General features: G+C 40.5%; 1 protein-coding gene across 2 annotated transcripts; it reads right to left on the bottom strand.

Annotated features, from left to right (window-relative positions):
* Positions 1–24: 24 nt before the first annotated feature.
* Positions 25–17,638, bottom strand: LOC102232301 (alpha-N-acetylgalactosaminide alpha-2,6-sialyltransferase 2-like). 2 transcript variants are annotated; one of them, XM_005805407.2, is made up of 10 exons: positions 17,035–17,638; positions 15,913–16,250; positions 9,874–10,171; positions 7,708–7,873; positions 6,430–6,604; positions 5,993–6,131; positions 5,819–5,922; positions 4,103–4,186; positions 3,788–3,887; positions 25–2,883 (listed from the first exon to the last, which is right to left on the bottom strand). In XM_005805407.2, the coding sequence occupies exons 2-10, from the start codon at positions 16,050–16,052 to the stop codon at positions 2,713–2,715; spliced, it is 1,377 nt and encodes a 458-aa protein (XP_005805464.2). In that variant the 5' UTR covers positions 16,053–16,250; positions 17,035–17,638; the 3' UTR covers positions 25–2,712. The 2 variants fall into 2 exon arrangements, with proteins under 2 accessions (XP_005805464.2, XP_023197322.1); XM_023341554.1 differs by lacking the exon at positions 17,035–17,638 and adding an exon at positions 16,355–16,979.
* Between the last annotated feature and the right edge of the window lie 78 nt (positions 17,639–17,716).

Raw genomic sequence — 17,716 nt, 5'->3', positions numbered from 1 at the left:
AAAACACAGAAAATCCATAAAAACTGGTTTTACATTTATACAGTTTTATTGGGTCAAAAATAAAGAGAAATTGCACTGTAAAAGTCCCTTTGCGTGGCTGCAGTCTAGAAAAATAGACAGGTTCAGAGAACCAAACCCCTTTATTTGAATGAAGCTTTTAATACAAAACACTTATTCCACTTGGAAAAAAGCCCCATAGTGTCTCAAGACTATAGGAAAAATGCAACTTTCAGTTTGTCGTTCAGGATGACGCAATACGGAGGACAGTTTGACATTTGACCCCCGTCATGGCTCAGAGGGGAGTGTGAACAAACCGATCCCATTACCTACCACCTTCCAAACATAATACAAGTCTTAAACAGCTTCCGTTTCCTGTCTATGTAGAAATACCCCCACCCCGAAAAAAAAAAATTATCTCAAGAACACAAAATGCTGCTTCTCATTAAAGGCACAAATGGCCACAAAGTGGCAATGTGTTAAAAAAAACAAAAAACAAAACCAAACAAAACATTCAAATTAAAAGTTAAATATATAAATCCTTTCATATCTATACAATAATCAAAATGAGCTTTAAAGTCACAGTTGGAGGCAGTCCACAGTAAAAAGAGTCACAGAGATGGAGTCAGAATAAGCTTTGGCCACAGATGAGAGCCGCTAAAGTGGTAAACAGAGCTGGATCCTTAACAGCGTCTCACATTAAACTTTATGGCAGAGACACATTTTGTGACGTTCTAAAGTCCTTCAGGCGACACGTTTGCTGCGACTTATGGCTCTAAAAAAAAAAAGGGAATAATGGGATAGATCTTTGGTGAAAGTTTACAGTCCTTGTTGCTGTAGGAGAAAAAAGGTGCTGTACCCTAGGTTCTAGAATACAAAACTGTCTTCAAGGAACTGCATCTACTCCTCAGCACATTACAGTTTTATTTCAGGAACATTTACTCATCACTTCAGGAAGTACAACAAATTTCATACTCAACTAATACTTTAACCAGAAACTGAGTTTTGACATCCTGGAAACCAATCTTGGGTTTTCTTAGTGACTCTTTATGCACGTCACTTTTTAATGGTACGTTTATCAGCAGATGGGTCACCAAAACAATCATGATTGCAGATTTCGACATATCTAGACACCGGTTTTACTCATGCGATTATCTTTAGCACTTTGTACCATGACCTCCTGCAGAAAATGGCTCCAGACTGTTTAGTGTGGCTGTTGAGAAAACCTGAAGCTCAACTGCACAGCTTAATGATTTAAAAACTGATCAGTCTGAGCCACTTGCAAACGTTAGCACATCTTTCTATTACTGTGTTGATGGTCAGAGCTCAGTAGTCAAGATTCAAACTTCAGAATGATACCACAAATAAATCATTTAGAGGCACCTGTTAGCCCAGACGTTAGCTATGCTAGTTTTTCTCCAACCCTGGTCAGAAAAGCGGACCGTCCTGCATGTTTTAGACATTTTTCTGCTTCAGGATACCTGATTTGAATGGAAGGCTGATTAACAGGCTGTCGCTCAACATCTGATTCAAGTGTATTAAACATCTAAAACATGCAGGGCAGTGTGCCTTGAGGACCAGGGATGGAAACGCTAACTGCAGCTATTGTTAGCAATAAAACACAATATCATCTCAGGCTATCTTTATGCTCACAAACACTATAATTAGAGACATCAGACGGTGATGTGACTTACAATTTTGGGCTGTAAACTCAAGGATAATTGTTTTTACAACCAGGGATATTTGTATACCAAGAACTGCCTGGTTCCCTAGCAACATCCACAAAGGTGCTGTAAACCGAGTGAAGACGACTTAAAGTTGGTCATTTTCAGCATCAGTGAGGCATTTAAATGAGAGAAATCACATATTTTAAAGATAATTTTCAACAACATGTCAAGACTTGGCCGCAGTTCATTCAGGATGTATGAGAGAGAGAAAAATCTTAGAAGGGTAACAAGAAGGCTGAATAGAATACAGCAGTTAGTAAACATGATTTTGTATACCATTTAAAATGTAAACACCACGTCAGTTTATCTCCGTTTGAAATCAGTAAAAACAAGAGCTCACACACACACACACGCTCACACACACCCCGACATCGCCTTTGCTCCTGGTAGAAATGATTGAAAGTTGGTAGGACGGCTAAAGCTGAACGGCTTTACAAGGTCAAATCTTCTCAAAAACCGGAGATTGCAATCTGTGGAGTCAGAATATCCAAACTGTAAACATATTTTCACCTAGAAATATATGTTTGAGACTGCATGTAACATGAACTGATGCATTTGTTTCATGCATTTATTACCAGAACGGTCAATAATTTATGCACAAAGCAGGATGGTGAATCTTGAGGTCAGTAATGTACGAGCAGCAAATTTCAAAGAACTAACTTCTGCTACTCCAGTGGATTTTCTTTAAGGCTCAGAAATCCTTAGTTTTGGTCTTGTTTGTATAAGAACTCTGTCACCCTTTTCTTAAATTACGATTCTACATGATTGTGATAATTGAGAAAACAAAAATTTTCTTTGGGGAGCCACAGATGCTCAACTCGTGCATCCCAAAAATAAATAAATCCTTCTAAAGAAATAGTTTAAGTAAATCTTCGTCATTCCCAGGAACAACCCAAACAGTTGTTTGAAGAAACAAGAATTTACCGTTCTTCACTGACAGGAAAACGCCAGTCACGTTGCAGGAAGGGCGACATCAGTTGAGGTCCGTTTAATTGCGCATATAAAGAGTAATGAGTCCGGCCTTGTGCAGCTTCTGCCACACCGTCATCTCCATACGCATGTCATGGTTGGCGTAGAAGCCCACCTGGCGATAGGATTTGTCGTAGTAGTGATCAGAGTATTTGCTGTAGTCTGGCGTCATGAAGCCGTAGGCGCTCACCTCCAGAAAAAAAACAAAAGGGCCACAATTTAACTGGAAGCAAATGCATAAAAACAAAGACTCATTTAAATTTTCTGTCTTGATCTCCATTTCCTCCTGCTGATGGGTTGAGAAACAGGTTCTATCAAAAGGACCTGATGGGTGTAGCCGTTCTGACAACTAGCAAAGAACAAGATAAAAAATAAGAACGAAACGTGAACAATTTCTGCAGGGTCAGCTGAGGAGAATCACAATCCTGTCCTTGTGCAAGCGCAGCCAAGCATTGTACAACATTTTTTTATTTTAGGTCAGAATGGCCCAAAATCATCTCCATTTGCCAAATGCAAGAGTAAAGACAATTTTGTCTTCTCCTTTTAGATTCATAAGGCCTTTACTTAATATTTAGCAGGATTGTCCTTTTAACTGGTTTTAGGTTTCCTTCCAACAAACTTCTCACAGGACTTGCTGGAATTGTGGCCCATTCCTCCCATCAGAACCAGTGTAACTGGGTGAGTGTGTAAGCTTCTCATCACACACACTCTTTCAGCTCTACTCAGACATTTTGTAAGGATCCAAGGATCACAGCTTTGTAACGGCCACACCAAAATTACATGGGCCAGAAATGTACGACGCATTTCTAACCGAGCTTTTATTTCATAGCTGATGTCCTGTACAAACATTTCATATAACATGTAAAGTTCTATACAATAAAATAAAAGTATTGGAGTATATTTGTCCGTTTTCTTTATGTTGTGCTGCTGCTCAATTTGATGGCTTACCCTGATTTTTAGTTTCCCTATTAGGTTAAACCTACTTCGTACACTTTTACATGTCCGTTTCCATCAAGGTTCAAGTGTGGTAGATAATATATATATATTAAAAAAAACCTTTATTCATGGCACAGCAGAGCGAACACGACTCCTACCTGGTCGCAGGTGTGCAGGGCCGCCAGCAGCATTGCAGCACCAGTCGACGGACGGTAGATGCTCCTAAATTGACTGTTCAGGATCTTCGACCGAAGGAATCTGAAACCAGAAATCATAAATCTGTCAAGAGTTGCACAAACAACATCTAAAACCGCCGTTTTAAAAATTTAATTAGCATAACTACGTCGTTAGGGATTACAGACGTTCTCATGCGTCAGATAGCTTCATGTAACCCAGCAGGAAAATACATTCAGAAGCCCGATCATGTTTTAAATCCATCATTGCTGCTGTTTTCATTCAGATCATCGGCTCACCTGTTTCTGAGGTAACGGATGAAATCTGGGTGGTACATCTTCAGCTTTGCTGCTGAGACATCCTTTCCAAAGTATCTTGTTGGGCTGTGCAAAGTAAACCATAGCAATTAACAGTGTAGAAAAATTTATTTTAGTTTTGCCGTCACATCTTCAGGTGAAAACAGGCGTCCAGTTAAATCTGGATTGTGACAAGTTGTGATAAAACTGGTTAAACGCGTGTTTAGATAGCATCTTTGTCATCATTCACGCTGTGACATTTCCTCATGCCGTTTTGTCATAAAGTTTTGAATCTTTCTTCACATGCAGGGGCAGCAAGTTGGAAGACTTTGAAGCCTCCAAAATGTAATCAAACACCTGATCTAAAAGCTACCGACGTAAAACAAAACAGCCAACAGTTTAAAAAACGAAGGAATCTCTGCTTGGGCATTAAATTACAATGATACAAAATGTATAGTGTGAATTAATTTCACATCCATTCAGCGACATGATTAGTTGCTGAGAAGCCCCTCCTGTCAAAACTACAAGAGCCACTTTAAAGAAAGTTTAATAATTTATGGATATTGTAAAATAACTGGAGAATCTCAACAGATTCAAATCCTGAAGTTTGACTATCAGCACCGAGACAGAAACAGAAACTAACAGATTCAGCTGTGAAAAATTACTGCGTTCACCCAGAATCACTGTACCGAGGAGCAGCATTCAACTCAACCAGAAGAGAAAACAATATAAACGTGAGAATGATGTGATCCAGAGGCAACAGGAATTATTTTGGACTGAAGGGTAAAAATACTACACAATCATCATTTCATGGATTTAAGTGAACAGCATCTTTCAGACTAAAGGTCAGATCTAAGCAATTTATCTATCAGCAGTGAGGTTCATGTCCAAACGTCAGGAAACCCATCAGTGCCGAGCGGCTGTCAGAACAAACCGCATGTTTTATTTTATGTAGGAAATCTGTGATCTACATCCCTGATGACAGGGCAGCTCTGCAAAAAAAACCAAACTGGTTTCAGTTCCAGGCTTTCTGGGCTCTCAGGTATGTGACTCACTTCAACTGCAGACTGTAGTTTTGTTTCAACTCGACTGATTCACATCAGGTTGAATTTAAAGTGAAGCGTGAGACAATCTGTCCCAAACAGAAGCTTTAGACCAAACACTCAAGTCAAGCAAAGGAGCTACAAGGAGCGGTGCGTAAATATTTGAGACGGATGAAGTCAGACTGAAGAGATACGTGGTTTTTTCCACGTTGCCTGTGGCAAATGTCTAATGATGAAATGGTGGAAATTCTTCAGCATTTTAATATGTTAAAATTTAGATCTAAATCAGTTCAGAACATAGTAAAGATCTGATCAATCTGATAATTAAAAACACGTCAAACTAAAAGAGGAAACGCCTTAAAACGCATTAAAAATTCAAATTCCCATCAAGTTCAAATTAAAAGGATTTATTCTTAAAATTCAATGAAAATTTAAATATCAAAATATTTTTTTTAAATCACAGCACTGTAAAAATTCATATACACGATCCTTATGTGAAACTGCATTTTGTGACTAAAAATGTGGCCCTTAAATAAAAACATGATGAAGATCCAACCTGCTAATAGGTTTAAATACAACAAGATAAATTAACGACTCATAGCTCATATTTTACCATAACTCTAGATCAATGATGCTGCTTAACCTCAACATAAACTCATCTGTGACTGTCACTCACTCTTTGCCTCGCTCAGGTCCCCTCACCACGAACGTGTGCGTGGACGCCGCCTTCATCAGCAGGTAATCCCGGTCGTGATCAGGCAGGAAAACGTAGCGCGTCTCCTGTGGCGGAGCGTTAAAAGTGAGGACGCGTCCGTCAAATGGAGGAGAGACCCTTTAGTTGCGTCCTCACCGTGGACACGGGCGGTCCGCTGTACCCGATGCCACCGTAGCTCCTCATGGAGTTCATCAGCGTGTTGGTGGAGAAGGTGTAGTGGGTGGTCCGGGAGCCCACATCTTCCTCGAAGCCTTTGATGACCGCCCCGTTGGTCCTGGAGAACCACGGAGTCCACAAATGAGCACAAACACGGGAAGAAAACCCAAACATCTCAACACAACTCAAACAAAAGAAAATTTATGATGATTTTATTTTGACGTGAGGTGAAAAGAAAACTTCTTTGATGGGGGCGTTTGGTACGTTGCCATGGCAGCCAAACCCATCTACAGCATGTTTGTCTTTTGTTTTTAGCTTGTTACAACTTATGAAACAAAAATCAACTTGTTTGATAAGTTTATTTACAGTAGAGTTTTGATAAGATGTCCCAGTGGGTTGTCCAGCTCAGTCTGTACCTGAAGACATAATCATGGCCGTCGATCTCCTTCCCTTTTTTCGAGCCCTTCAGGATCCCTCCGTTTCCCACCACGGCACAGTGGCTGCACTCCAATTTATTCCTGCGACTTTCCCAGTCATCCAACATCCTCCAGTTTGCAGAGGAGTTTAGCACAGTCAGAGTATCCACCAGAGCTGAAGAGAGAAGCAGAATTTATCAAAAAATAATAATAAAAAGTTTCCTAAACTGTAACTGCACATATCACAGCCCATCTTTACATATTAACAGAATCTGAGGACAATCATATGAGACTACTGATTCCTCAAACTGTCCGAAAACAATTTTAAAAAAATCTACTAATTTGGTTCAATGCACAATATTTACACAGATCTGAGACCTGATCTACAGATTCATTATAGTTCACTTTATTTGATTAAAAAAGGGTTAATATTCATGCATAATTAGCTGTAATTTTGACTTCAGTGACATTTGGCTTCTGATGCTGTAAAATGATTTAATTAAGATGACCAAAAATGAACCTGAACTGAATGAAATATTAAAATATTTTGGAACGACGCCACATGTCCTGCTCAGCTTGTGTCAAGATTAGGAGTAAACCTGCTATTTATTAATTATTGACTCCTTATACATGCACCCAAGACTGAAAATCCTCCAATGTTTTGAGTATTGATTTTTTTTTTTTTTTTTTTTTTAAAGGTTGATTGAAATCCAATGGAGAATTTTCTTTCCAAGGTGAAACTGGTCTGAAAAGAAAAACAGAGACATTTTCCAGAAACCCACAACAGCTAAACTAAAACAGTGACTGACGTTATTCCAAGAAAGTTGTTTGGAAGAAACTTTCTCCCCTCAACAACAACGGTCCAGCTCCAAATCCTCTGGAGAAACGAAGGAAACTCATCCCACATCCTCTGATCCCCTGAGCCTGACCCACAGGTCTGCACCTGCCCTTAATTTTAAAGGAGATGATTGTTCAGCTCATTATTCATAATTACGTCGTGCGCAAACTCAGAGGTCAGCAAAGTTAAACGTGAACCTCATGGGTGGATTCCTTTCAGAGGTGGAAAAATGAAACCAATTTTTTTACTGCTGTGACAAAGCAAGAATTTATCTTGTAGCATCAAAGTGTTTTCTTACTGCAATTCCTGTTCTGCCTGTAAAACAGCAGCCTCTTCGTGACACAAAACAGTGAAAACTTCCCAAATAATGAAATCCAGCAAAACTATGACAAAAATAAATAAGAAAATTTGATGAAATGCTTCAAGAAAGTGGATCTCACTGTCGTAGTCGACGCCTCCCCAGCCGTGCGCTCCTGGGTACCGTTTCAGACGCTGGTGCTGCTCCTGAGTCACATGTTGGGCCCACTGCAGGACGGGAATATGCTCCAGGAATCGCGGTCCAAACTCGGACTCCTTTATCCGACTTCGGATCCCATCTGGGCAGTTCTGTGAGGAGCGGATAACACAGCTGTAGAGTCATGGAGACAAAAACAGAGAGAGGAAAAAAAAGAAGCAAAACTCTACGGTCCCCGTCTTTCACGGTCCGTCAGCAGGTCAGATGTCCTCCTGAGGCACACGGTACGGCAGACTGCTTTCTGTTACTTATACAGACCCGACATGAACTCAGGCAGGAGAGAGGAAAAGGTGACAGACGTCTACTGGTTAGACTGGAGCCTCTGAACCAGTCGCCACTGCTCTTACTACAGTCTTCAGATAAATCAGTGCTCAAATCTTTCACCAACTTATTTAAAAAGATGGTTTTACGTTTCACAGGAGAAGAAAACTGTTTTTGAAAAAGTGGCTCCAACTAGTCTCAACTGAATAAGTGTGTTAAATCTATGATATTTATAAAAACGGCTGCTGTAAGAGCCGTCCTGGTTTCTTAAATCGATGAAGAGGAGAATTTAAAAACAACTTAGTTCCCTTTGAAATAAAACAGAAAGTTGCAGCAAGCTTCTCCGGCACATCATTAATATAACAACACATGAAAGTACTGCTGGGATCGGTAAACCAGAGCCGATATATAATGGACACATTAATGGGTTTGCACAAACACAACTAATTTATGGGGCATTAATGTGCTTTTTAAGTACCTTAAACTGAGCAAAACCTGAGAAACACGAACAGAGTTATATTGGTGACATTAAAAATATATATTTATGAGTGAACAGCTCCTGAAAACTAAGCCCTCGAGTGAAACTTTCAACCACTTTTTGCAGTAAAAACACACGAGCGTGTCGTGAATTTATACCACTGCATGGTTTCTATGTTTAGACAGTGGATAAAATCTAAATTAGCCTGTGAACTTTGAAAGCAGCCACAATGGGTTGATTTCAATTTTGTTCTGACCACAAAAAAAAAAAAAAAAAAACAGGAAATACCGTAAATGAATGGGAGCTGCTCTTTAGAGAATTCAGTTACATTTTTAATACATTGTTATAGACCAGATTTTGTGTGTGTGTGTGTCAGCATGTTATCTTTAACATATGCTGTCGATCTTGTAAACAAACCAGTCATTTACACAACTAGCGTTAATGAGTCCTAAGAGAGAACACACCATTAACAAGGCCTGGAAACAGCAACACACACGACTTGATCGCAAACTAAAACATTCAACGGGAACACAGATCTGCACAACAGCGGCAGCCGCCCAGTGACAACACAGAACTGGATCTGAACCAGAACATGAAAGATCCTTTCCACTGATAAGCCAGATCATGTAACATCTACAAACTTTAAATGCAAACTCCCATTTCTTCAGTTTAAATCAGGTTATAGAGAAGATGAATCATTTCTAAATTTCACCTGTGAGCCCAGACACGTCTCTTAGATTTATGAAATAGTTCAAACAAAGTTCTGTTTACAGTGACTTGCTATCGTCAACAATACTTAAGAGCTCCAGGTAAACAGTAATCCAATGACTGATGTAGATAACGTGAAGAGAGGAGGTTTGTGAAACCAAATAAAATCGCCACTCCTCTTAAAATGGTGCAGAAAAGGCATTTTAAACGGAGCAGACAGACTTTCACAGAATTACAAGTTGATAATTACCTTTTCTACTGAGCTGCATGTCAGGAAAACATGAACTGAAAACCTGTTTACACCGTCTGACAGGAACAACCGGAGTAATTATAGAAATATTATAAAAATATTTAAAGCAGCTCAAATCTTTCAGGGCAGGTTTGTGCTCTGCATCCTGTAGATGCGTTTCTGCTTCTTCTGGTTCAAATGGTCGAATCAGCTCAACGTCCAGCGCTACAGAGGTCTGCTAATGAGCATTTGGTCCAGGTCCGATGAACCTATGAACATCTAAAAGACATCATCCTTCTAGACTTTGGACACCACCGTTTTAGACCAAAGCAGATACTCAATAGTTAGAGATGATCCATTTCATGGACACTAAACCTTTGGGTCAAATAATCCTGTTAAATTCAGAGTTGACTCACCGTTTGTGTTGGGATGTTCTCACTCATGTAAAAGTCTCCGATGTAAGGGGGTTCTGTGGGGCCCGGCACCCTGGCGGGCTTGGCCAGAGGGGCCCTCGTGGTTCTTTTGGTTTTGTCTACACCTTGAGACCTGGACAGCTGGTTGATCTTGATTTGGTCTTGTGCTGGTTTTGGTGGGCTGGTGACTGGTTGAGTCTTTAAAGCTGCAGTCTGTTTGGCTTCTGCGAGGTCAAGAAGGGTGGTGGTCAGGTCGTCCTGCACGAGGTCGCTCCATCTGAGCAGAACATCCTTAGAGGAGCTGTGGAGGATCAAACCACACACACAATAATCTCAATCTCTGTTTGCTCTTAAAGGAACAATTCAGCCATTACACTTCCTGGAAGGACATGACTCAGTCAAATTTTGTAGAGCCTGTTGGAAAGCACTACTCTGCACATCCTCATTAGTATTCAAATTTGCATTAGAACACAAACTAACAACAGACCTCTGTGTTACAAACCAGTTCATGTCAAGCAAATCGGCACCAATTAAAGTCAGAATTCACCTGGTGCAAATGAGACGAGGGGAAATGATCTGTTCTGGATTAACTGTAGAGACAGTAGAGAAACTACAGTATCATCCACAAACACTAAAGATGTCATGTCTCGTTTCATTTGACATAAAATGTATTTAGTAAGCATTTTATGTGACAGGAACTAGCGCATACTTGTGCAACTGGAAGAGAACTCATAGCATAAACTAATCTCATTTTAGGTTTGACAAATGCAATTTAATGTTAGGCCATTCATTAATTACAAAGCATTGACATCAATCTGTCAACTACCTTGATTAAGAAAGTTGTAATAAAAGTTACCGCATCATGACAATAATGGAATAATTTCACAGCCGTAGCTTGTTTTCATTTTACTTCCAACTGGCTTAAGAGAAAATATGTGCTCTAACCTGTGATTTGATAAGCAAATGTTTCAGAACTGGCAGGTTGATGCACATTATGCAGCTTTATCTAGTTTTCTAGATAAGGACGCAGACGGTCTTTATCTGGAAGACAGCCTGCGTCTTACACACGCTTCATGATGCTGCTTTGCTGACATGACTGGCCTGTTTTAGTGATGGATGACAAAGACGGTTCAGGCTAGATCAATCAGGATCAAGTGATGTTACCAATTTAATAAATGGCAGTGATATTCACAGCAGCAGTATTTATGTATCAAATTAAAGACCTGTGCATTATTTTCAACCATTTATTCTCAGTCTAATGAGCGCAGACTTTTACAACCAGCAGAACAGATTAATGCTACGCCACTTTGTGCTCTTCCTCTAAGGACCCAATCTAGGTTCAAACCACCTCCAGGCGAATAACTCCAGGGAATTTACAATGACTGACTGAGGTTAAGTAATAAAACCAACTAATAAAACTGGAAAATAAATTACAAATGTTAAAGTAAGCACATTAATGTGTAACTGAGTGGCAGGGAAGAGCATTGTCAGTAAAACCTGTGAAATGTGACCTGCTGAGGGGCCTCTGGGCCAAAGTTAGCTGATGATCCGATCATAAAGTCAACCGTCACATTCCCTGGAGGAGCAACGTGTGCAGCAAAACAGAGGAGCTGCTGAGTCCATGGTGATGGACGTAGCACTGAACATGCACTAAAACCGTCTCATTCTGCTGGCGGTTTGGACTGTGAGCTCAGTCACATTCACACATGCTACTAAAAACGGCAAAGAATTAAAAAATAAACTAAAATGCATAAACTCTGGCTTTGTGTGGATGGATGACAAACACAAACTAAGAACAGGTCCCATTGTTGGATAAAGATACCTTAAAGCAACCAACCTTGACACATTGTAATCTGATAACTTGGTTGAATTAAAAAAAGTCTAGATTTTCCTTGTGAAATAAAGGTTAAATGAAAAAAATTTATATATATATATATGTACAGTATATATATGTATATATATATATATTAATGAATGTACAATATTTCTATAGATATTCTGGATTTGGCAAACAAAAAGAAAAAGAAAAAACAAAAACTATGAGGTTGGGTAAACCCATTTAAGTGCCAGTGTCTTTTAAACTGTCATAACATTTTTACCGAAATGGGAAGTTCCTCAAATCAGGTTCAGTGCTGACAGTTAGTTGGCGTCATCTCTAATGGTAACAGCCAATGTGTTCCCCCTGCACACACACTCACATCCTTTAGCTGATGTGTGTGCTAAAGGAGCGTTTGTTATTCTGCGAAAAGCAAACAGTCTGAACTCGGCTTTTTGATTCACACACCTTCTTATACGGGGCAGGAACCTGTCACACCTACTCATAAAACCTTAAAGAACATTTTATCACTTCAAGAACACAACCAGTGTAAAACCCATATGCCCAGCTTATATTCGCTTAATGGAAAAATCAAGCAATTTTGAAAACATTTATGATAAAAAAGTTTTTTCTGATAGGATGAGGTGTTTTTTCGACAGCATCAAAATAGATATATTTTACAGAACTGCAATGGAAACATTTTCACATCACATGAGTCACGTGATCAACACCATAGATGGCGGACAGATTTGCACTAATGGAATGGCTGAATTATGAATATAATCTCATGTAACTACAGCCATTGTTGCCATGGTTTTAAATGACATATCGCATGAACAAGCTTAGTCACATGTGATTTTAATTTCATTCCTTATTCGATGGAAACATTGCTATTGCAAAATTGTGTTTCTTGTTGGGCATTAGTAGAATGTAGACAAAGGTTTGGTCACATCTGCAATGGAAATGCAGGTCGTGAGGCGGTGAAACAAAGACAAATGATGATGATTTAAAGAAGATTGTGTTTTCTACGACAAGCTGGTGCTTAATTTAAGCTGCAGCGGCGAGATAGAGCAAGACTGGAAGTGGATGCTAGGAAGGTCTAAAGCAGTGTTTGCAAAGCAACCCTGGTCCTGAAGTAAGTCACGCTGCCCTGCATGCTTTAGGTGTCTCCTTGCTTTTAGGTGATTTCAGTTGACAGGTGTTTGCTGAACTGCAAGCAGCTGAATCAGGCGTAGTAAAGCAGGGAATGTCTAAAACATGCAGGGCAGCGTGACTTCAGGACCAGGGGTTGGGAAACACTGGTCTACAGCAAAGCTTCTGCACCTTCAACCTCTGGAGGAGGAAACGTGACCAGTCTTCTGGAACCGTCATGGCTGAGGATCAACATTTTCCCCCCAAGTACACACTTGACTGTTATTGCAACAACGTTCACTATAAGATGGTAAAGCCAACAACTAATCAAATACGCCACGTTTCCTCTGCTCCCAATTACAACAATTGGTGACCGATCTCAGCAGGAAATGTTAGATTTAAATATGCAAAGCTGTTATAGCGCTCAGAAAAAATAAAAAATGTTTAAAAAATGAGAAGTGGCCAAAATCGGAGATCAGTCGCAACCGTTATCGATTCATCTCTCAGATGAGAACAGCTCTTGAAACTTTGCACACTTTTTGGGCTCATTTCCCGTTAGTTTCTTCTTCTTCAAAAAACCTCAGAAATGAGTCTCCGCTCCAGTTTCTCTCAGCTGGCCTAAATGCATCTGTCGGGGATCTGCTGGCTTTTAGAGCTGGAGCTCTGCCCGTCGGAACAAAGCTTACATTTCACGTTCGTGTGCGAGAGACCACCTCCAGTCGAATAACTCCAGGGGATTTTTTTTCATTAGAGCAGCAGAGTGCTGTGTGGTTCCTTTGTTGGAGCCACAATGATCCACTTGGAGCCGAGGAGGAGAAGGAGGAGAGGGGGGGGGGGATAGGAGCTGGTTATACAGTAGAAACTCTTCATCACATGTGATCTCACAGTTTAACCCTTCAACTCTGACATGATTCACTGCTCTGCCTGAACTAAAAACACAACAAGATTTGATAGTTTAATTCTAGTAATCCAGCTTGTCTTTGGAAATTTCAGGGGCGTTGGTGTGTTTTCTTTGGTCAAGTGTATTTGAGACAACATTATACCGATTAAGATTTAGGATAAGATGTCAAAAAGATTCATGCAAGTCCAACATCCAGGGCTTATTCAGGCTCAATTTTTCTCTCAGTCCTTTACAGACATTTTAGGGAGGGAATGATTAAAAGAAGGAAAAACGCTGACAAGGGAAAAAGAATAGGCACACATGAGGAAAGGAGGGAGGAGAAGACAGAGAGTAGTAAGGACATACGAGACGGACAAGAAAGAACGGGGTAACAAAAAAAAAAAGATGTAAACAAGTAAAAGACAGAAAGGAAGTGAGATGTAAGGATGAAAAGACAAAATGAGGAAGGAAAGGGCACAGGGAATACAAGATCTGTAGAAAAAAAAAAAGGACGGACAAGCAAGGAGAGCAGGGACCAAACGAAAAGCAGAACGAACAAAAAACAAGGAAGGAAGTACAGAAAGAAGAGAGGTAAACCACAAGGAAGGAAATACAGAAGACAAGGCATGGACTACAGTCTGGGAATTAAAAATGCTTTCCATGGTTTCTTCCCGCCCTCCCCCATGCCAGAAAAAGACAAACTCAGCTACAGATTTCTGCAGACTGAGTGCTAAAAACCAGAAGAATCTGCTGGAGTTTATGCAGCATGTCTAAATAAAGTTTCAGTTTTCTGTTACTGAAAACAGTAATAAAGGTTCAGTCTTTGTTTCAAAACAAATGAGAATTGATAAACCTTCCAGTCAGCCATCTGCTAGGAAGTAGCAGCTTATCCATTATGAGGGTGCCCATTTAAGCAGAGTCAGATATGACCCAAACGTTACTTTCAGACGTTACTTAACCTCATGCAATGCAGTTTCAGCTACTGAACTGGAATCCAGTCTAGAAAACTAGAATCAGCGAGAAAGGAAGAACTGTTGTGCTTCTCAGGACTGGCATTGAGGAAATGGCAAAAAAAAAAAAAAAGATTCCAAGGCTTGTGTCTAATCTAATATCTGTGATCAAGGCCAGTCGACTTCTGACATTTCTTGAAAGCAGCATGAGGCAGCAGACAGTAATTAGATATCAGAATATTTAAATTAATAATAGTAATAAAATCAGTTCAAAGGTCTGAACCAGGCGAGACAAATGTCTCATTGTCACGTTTGTTCCTTTCATTTTCTCTGCTCTTCATCGAACCAACGTGACAACACTTACCGACAGTCAATAAGATTTAACATAAACCAGGTTGTTGTTTTTTTTAATTGTTCTGTTTTGACCTGAGCAAAATAACCCCAGACACGCATCTAAACTGAAGGGATGAATCAAGCGGGAAAACAGCCACTTTAAATGAACGCCATTTCCGTCAAGAGGAACGGCCCAGTTAGGTGCATGAGCGAGGGAGTACGTTTATATTTGAGCCGATGTGAACACCGAGTCTGCATGGATTACAGGACACCTACGGTAAATTTTAATTCATCCTCCTTAAGCTTGTTTTTAAATTAAAGTTGCATAATTCCTTGTTGGAAAAAGAATGGAATTAAGGAGTCTTTAAAAGACCCAAAATGAAGGATTTTAATACCAATGATGAGCATCTGTCAACTTACGATCTGAACTAGATATGAAATTTAGGAGAAGATGATAAAAATAAAGCTGCACACTGCAAAAACTAAATTTTACCAAGTAGTTTTGGTCTAGTTTCTAGTGCAAATTTTCTATTTATTTTTTTTTTTTTACTGCTGGTGTAGAAACTTACAAGCAAATTTTCAACAAGAAATATGAACTTCTTTAAGTCAGTAGTTCCTCAATATTGATGAAAAAGTTCAAATAAGTGCAATAATGGAGTGGAACAAGACATTTTAACTTGTATGGGAAAAATGTCCTGTTCCACTGGCAGATTTCACTTATAACTTGCACTTTTTCCATCAATATTAAGGAATTATTGCCTTAAAAGGATCTCCTATATTGTGCTAAAAAGTTACTTAGAAGTTAGTTTTGTCTTATTTCAAGACATCTACCGTAGAAACTAGACCAAAATTCTTTGTAAATGTGTGTTTTTGGCAGTACAGAATGAAGTTCTGAAAATATTTTATAAAAAGCTTAAAGGAAACTCCCTCACCTCACCGTCCTCATCGGCCAGGTCTTCACGTTGATCAGGCACCGCGACGAACACCACGGTGTGTTCAAACACAGAATGTACATGACCAGGAGGCAGACGACGCTCCCCACGGCCCACAGCAGCCGCCTCTTCAGGGCCATCCCTCTCAGGACGCAGGCTTCTCCAGGCAACAGGCCGCGCTCACTTGCCGGGCGCTGCGCTCCGCCTGCAGGGGCATGAGGAGGCAGAAGGCGGAGGACGACGCAGTCGAGTTCAGGAGGGATTCCCTGTTCAGGCCAGCAGGTGTGAGGCGAGGTTTAAATGTTCCCACAAAACGGTCCCCACTTCACTCAACACAGCTACACAGAGAGGAGATAAAACAAAGAGAGTTAAAACAAGGGCAGACACTTTAGATGGGAAACTTTATATCTCTCAGCAACATATAATCCCTTTTTAATGAAACCTTTTGCTCATGTACACAAAAGCAGAGTGGGGAAGTCTTCTAATTCTTTCGTTTATCTCCTGTCTGCTGCTGTCGCTCCTCTGACAAAACACAGAAGAGGATCTTGTGTGACCCCAAGGGGTTGGACTCAAACTGAGCGTCCTGACGTCAGCCGCAGCTCCCAGGCGACAGCAGGAAACCAGAAACGTTATCTTCAGACGACACTTGTGCGCCTGCTGCTGCTGCTAAGCAGGTCTGGAGGTGCCTGACTGAAGTTGTCAACAGTCAGAGGACAGCCAGAGAGATCTACTAGAAAGACCCCACATGATCCCCGACAGCAAGAGGAAGCTGCTTCTGACTGAGATGGGAGGGAAAAAGGGAGAAATGGAGTTGGTCTTAAACTCCCTGATAACAGTCTGAGCAGTTAGCTCAGCTCTTTTCAGAACAAGGAGAGACAGAAAAAAAAAAAGAAATAAGACTGGAGGTCCGGCGACTTAAAAGGAAAACGCTCAAGTGACAAAAAGAAAGTTCAGCAGCATCGATTAGGAGCAGAACAGAAGAGTCAAAATGAGAAACTATGACAAAGCCTGACTTCAGCCTGAGTTATGTGGAACGGGAGGCTCTGTTGCCTCACTACGGAAACAAAGAAACCGTTTCACAGCGAAACACAGGAAGAAGAAAAAAAACAAACATCCTCTCACCAGCAGCAGCAGATCGCCTTTCTTTGACAGCGGAGACGTATTCCTCTAACGGAGCGCTGAGAACCTCACTGCCCGTCTCAGCTCTGGATGGGCGGGCCTTTTGTGAAATGAGTAACAGCTGCTGGCAATTGGACAAACATGAGAGGAGGAGGGGGCGGGGAGCCCACTGCAGCTATAAAGTTAGTTAGACATGAACAGGCAGCTCTGAGGGACTGAATCACAGAGATAATGAGCCACAAACACATTCAGGAAAAACCCAAACTTCTCCATTAAGTTAGTTCAGCTCTGTCCACTAAAAACTGAAAGAAACAACCTGGTACAGCAGGCGCAGCTCTGATAGGCTGCATGGATTGAAGGAAGTGAGAGTTGAGGTGTGATGGAGAACAACAGAAGAAGAAGGAGGAAGTTTGTCCGCTGAGCGGGTATTTCTTGATTTATAGGTGGAAACAGGAGGAATACTGAGGTTACAAAAAGTTTAAGTTTTGTTAGTTTGCAGATACTTCTTCAGTTCAGTAGAAGGTGATAAATCACTTCAGATTTAAAGGGCAGCAAGCATAATTTGGATTCCAGTGGGAACAGATGAGGCGCCCGCGTCTCCTCGTGATTTATGGACTGGGAGAGATGCTCGGAGGAACGGGGGACAAAAATGAGACAAGCAAAGAATTGTTTTTAAAAGTGAACA

This window comes from Xiphophorus maculatus, chromosome 10 (assembly GCF_002775205.1).
Source record: "Xiphophorus maculatus strain JP 163 A chromosome 10, X_maculatus-5.0-male, whole genome shotgun sequence".
NCBI classification, from domain to species: Eukaryota; Metazoa; Chordata; class Actinopteri; order Cyprinodontiformes; family Poeciliidae; genus Xiphophorus; species Xiphophorus maculatus.
This window is presented reverse-complemented; position numbering and strand designations above follow the sequence as displayed.

Excerpts from the sequence above, each read along its gene's own strand:
- LOC102232301 (XM_005805407.2), bottom strand. The coding sequence starts at position 16,052 with ATGGCCCTGAAGAGGCGGCTGCTGTGGGCCGTGGGGAGCGTCGTCTGC. Across the intron at positions 6,605-7,707 it reads GGGAGGCGTCGACTACGACA|CTCTGGTGGATACTCTGACT; the intron begins GTGAGATCCACT and ends TTCTCTCTTCAG. Across the intron at positions 3,888-4,102 it reads ATCCGTTACCTCAGAAACAG|ATTCCTTCGGTCGAAGATCC; the intron begins GTGAGCCGATGA and ends TTCTGGTTTCAG.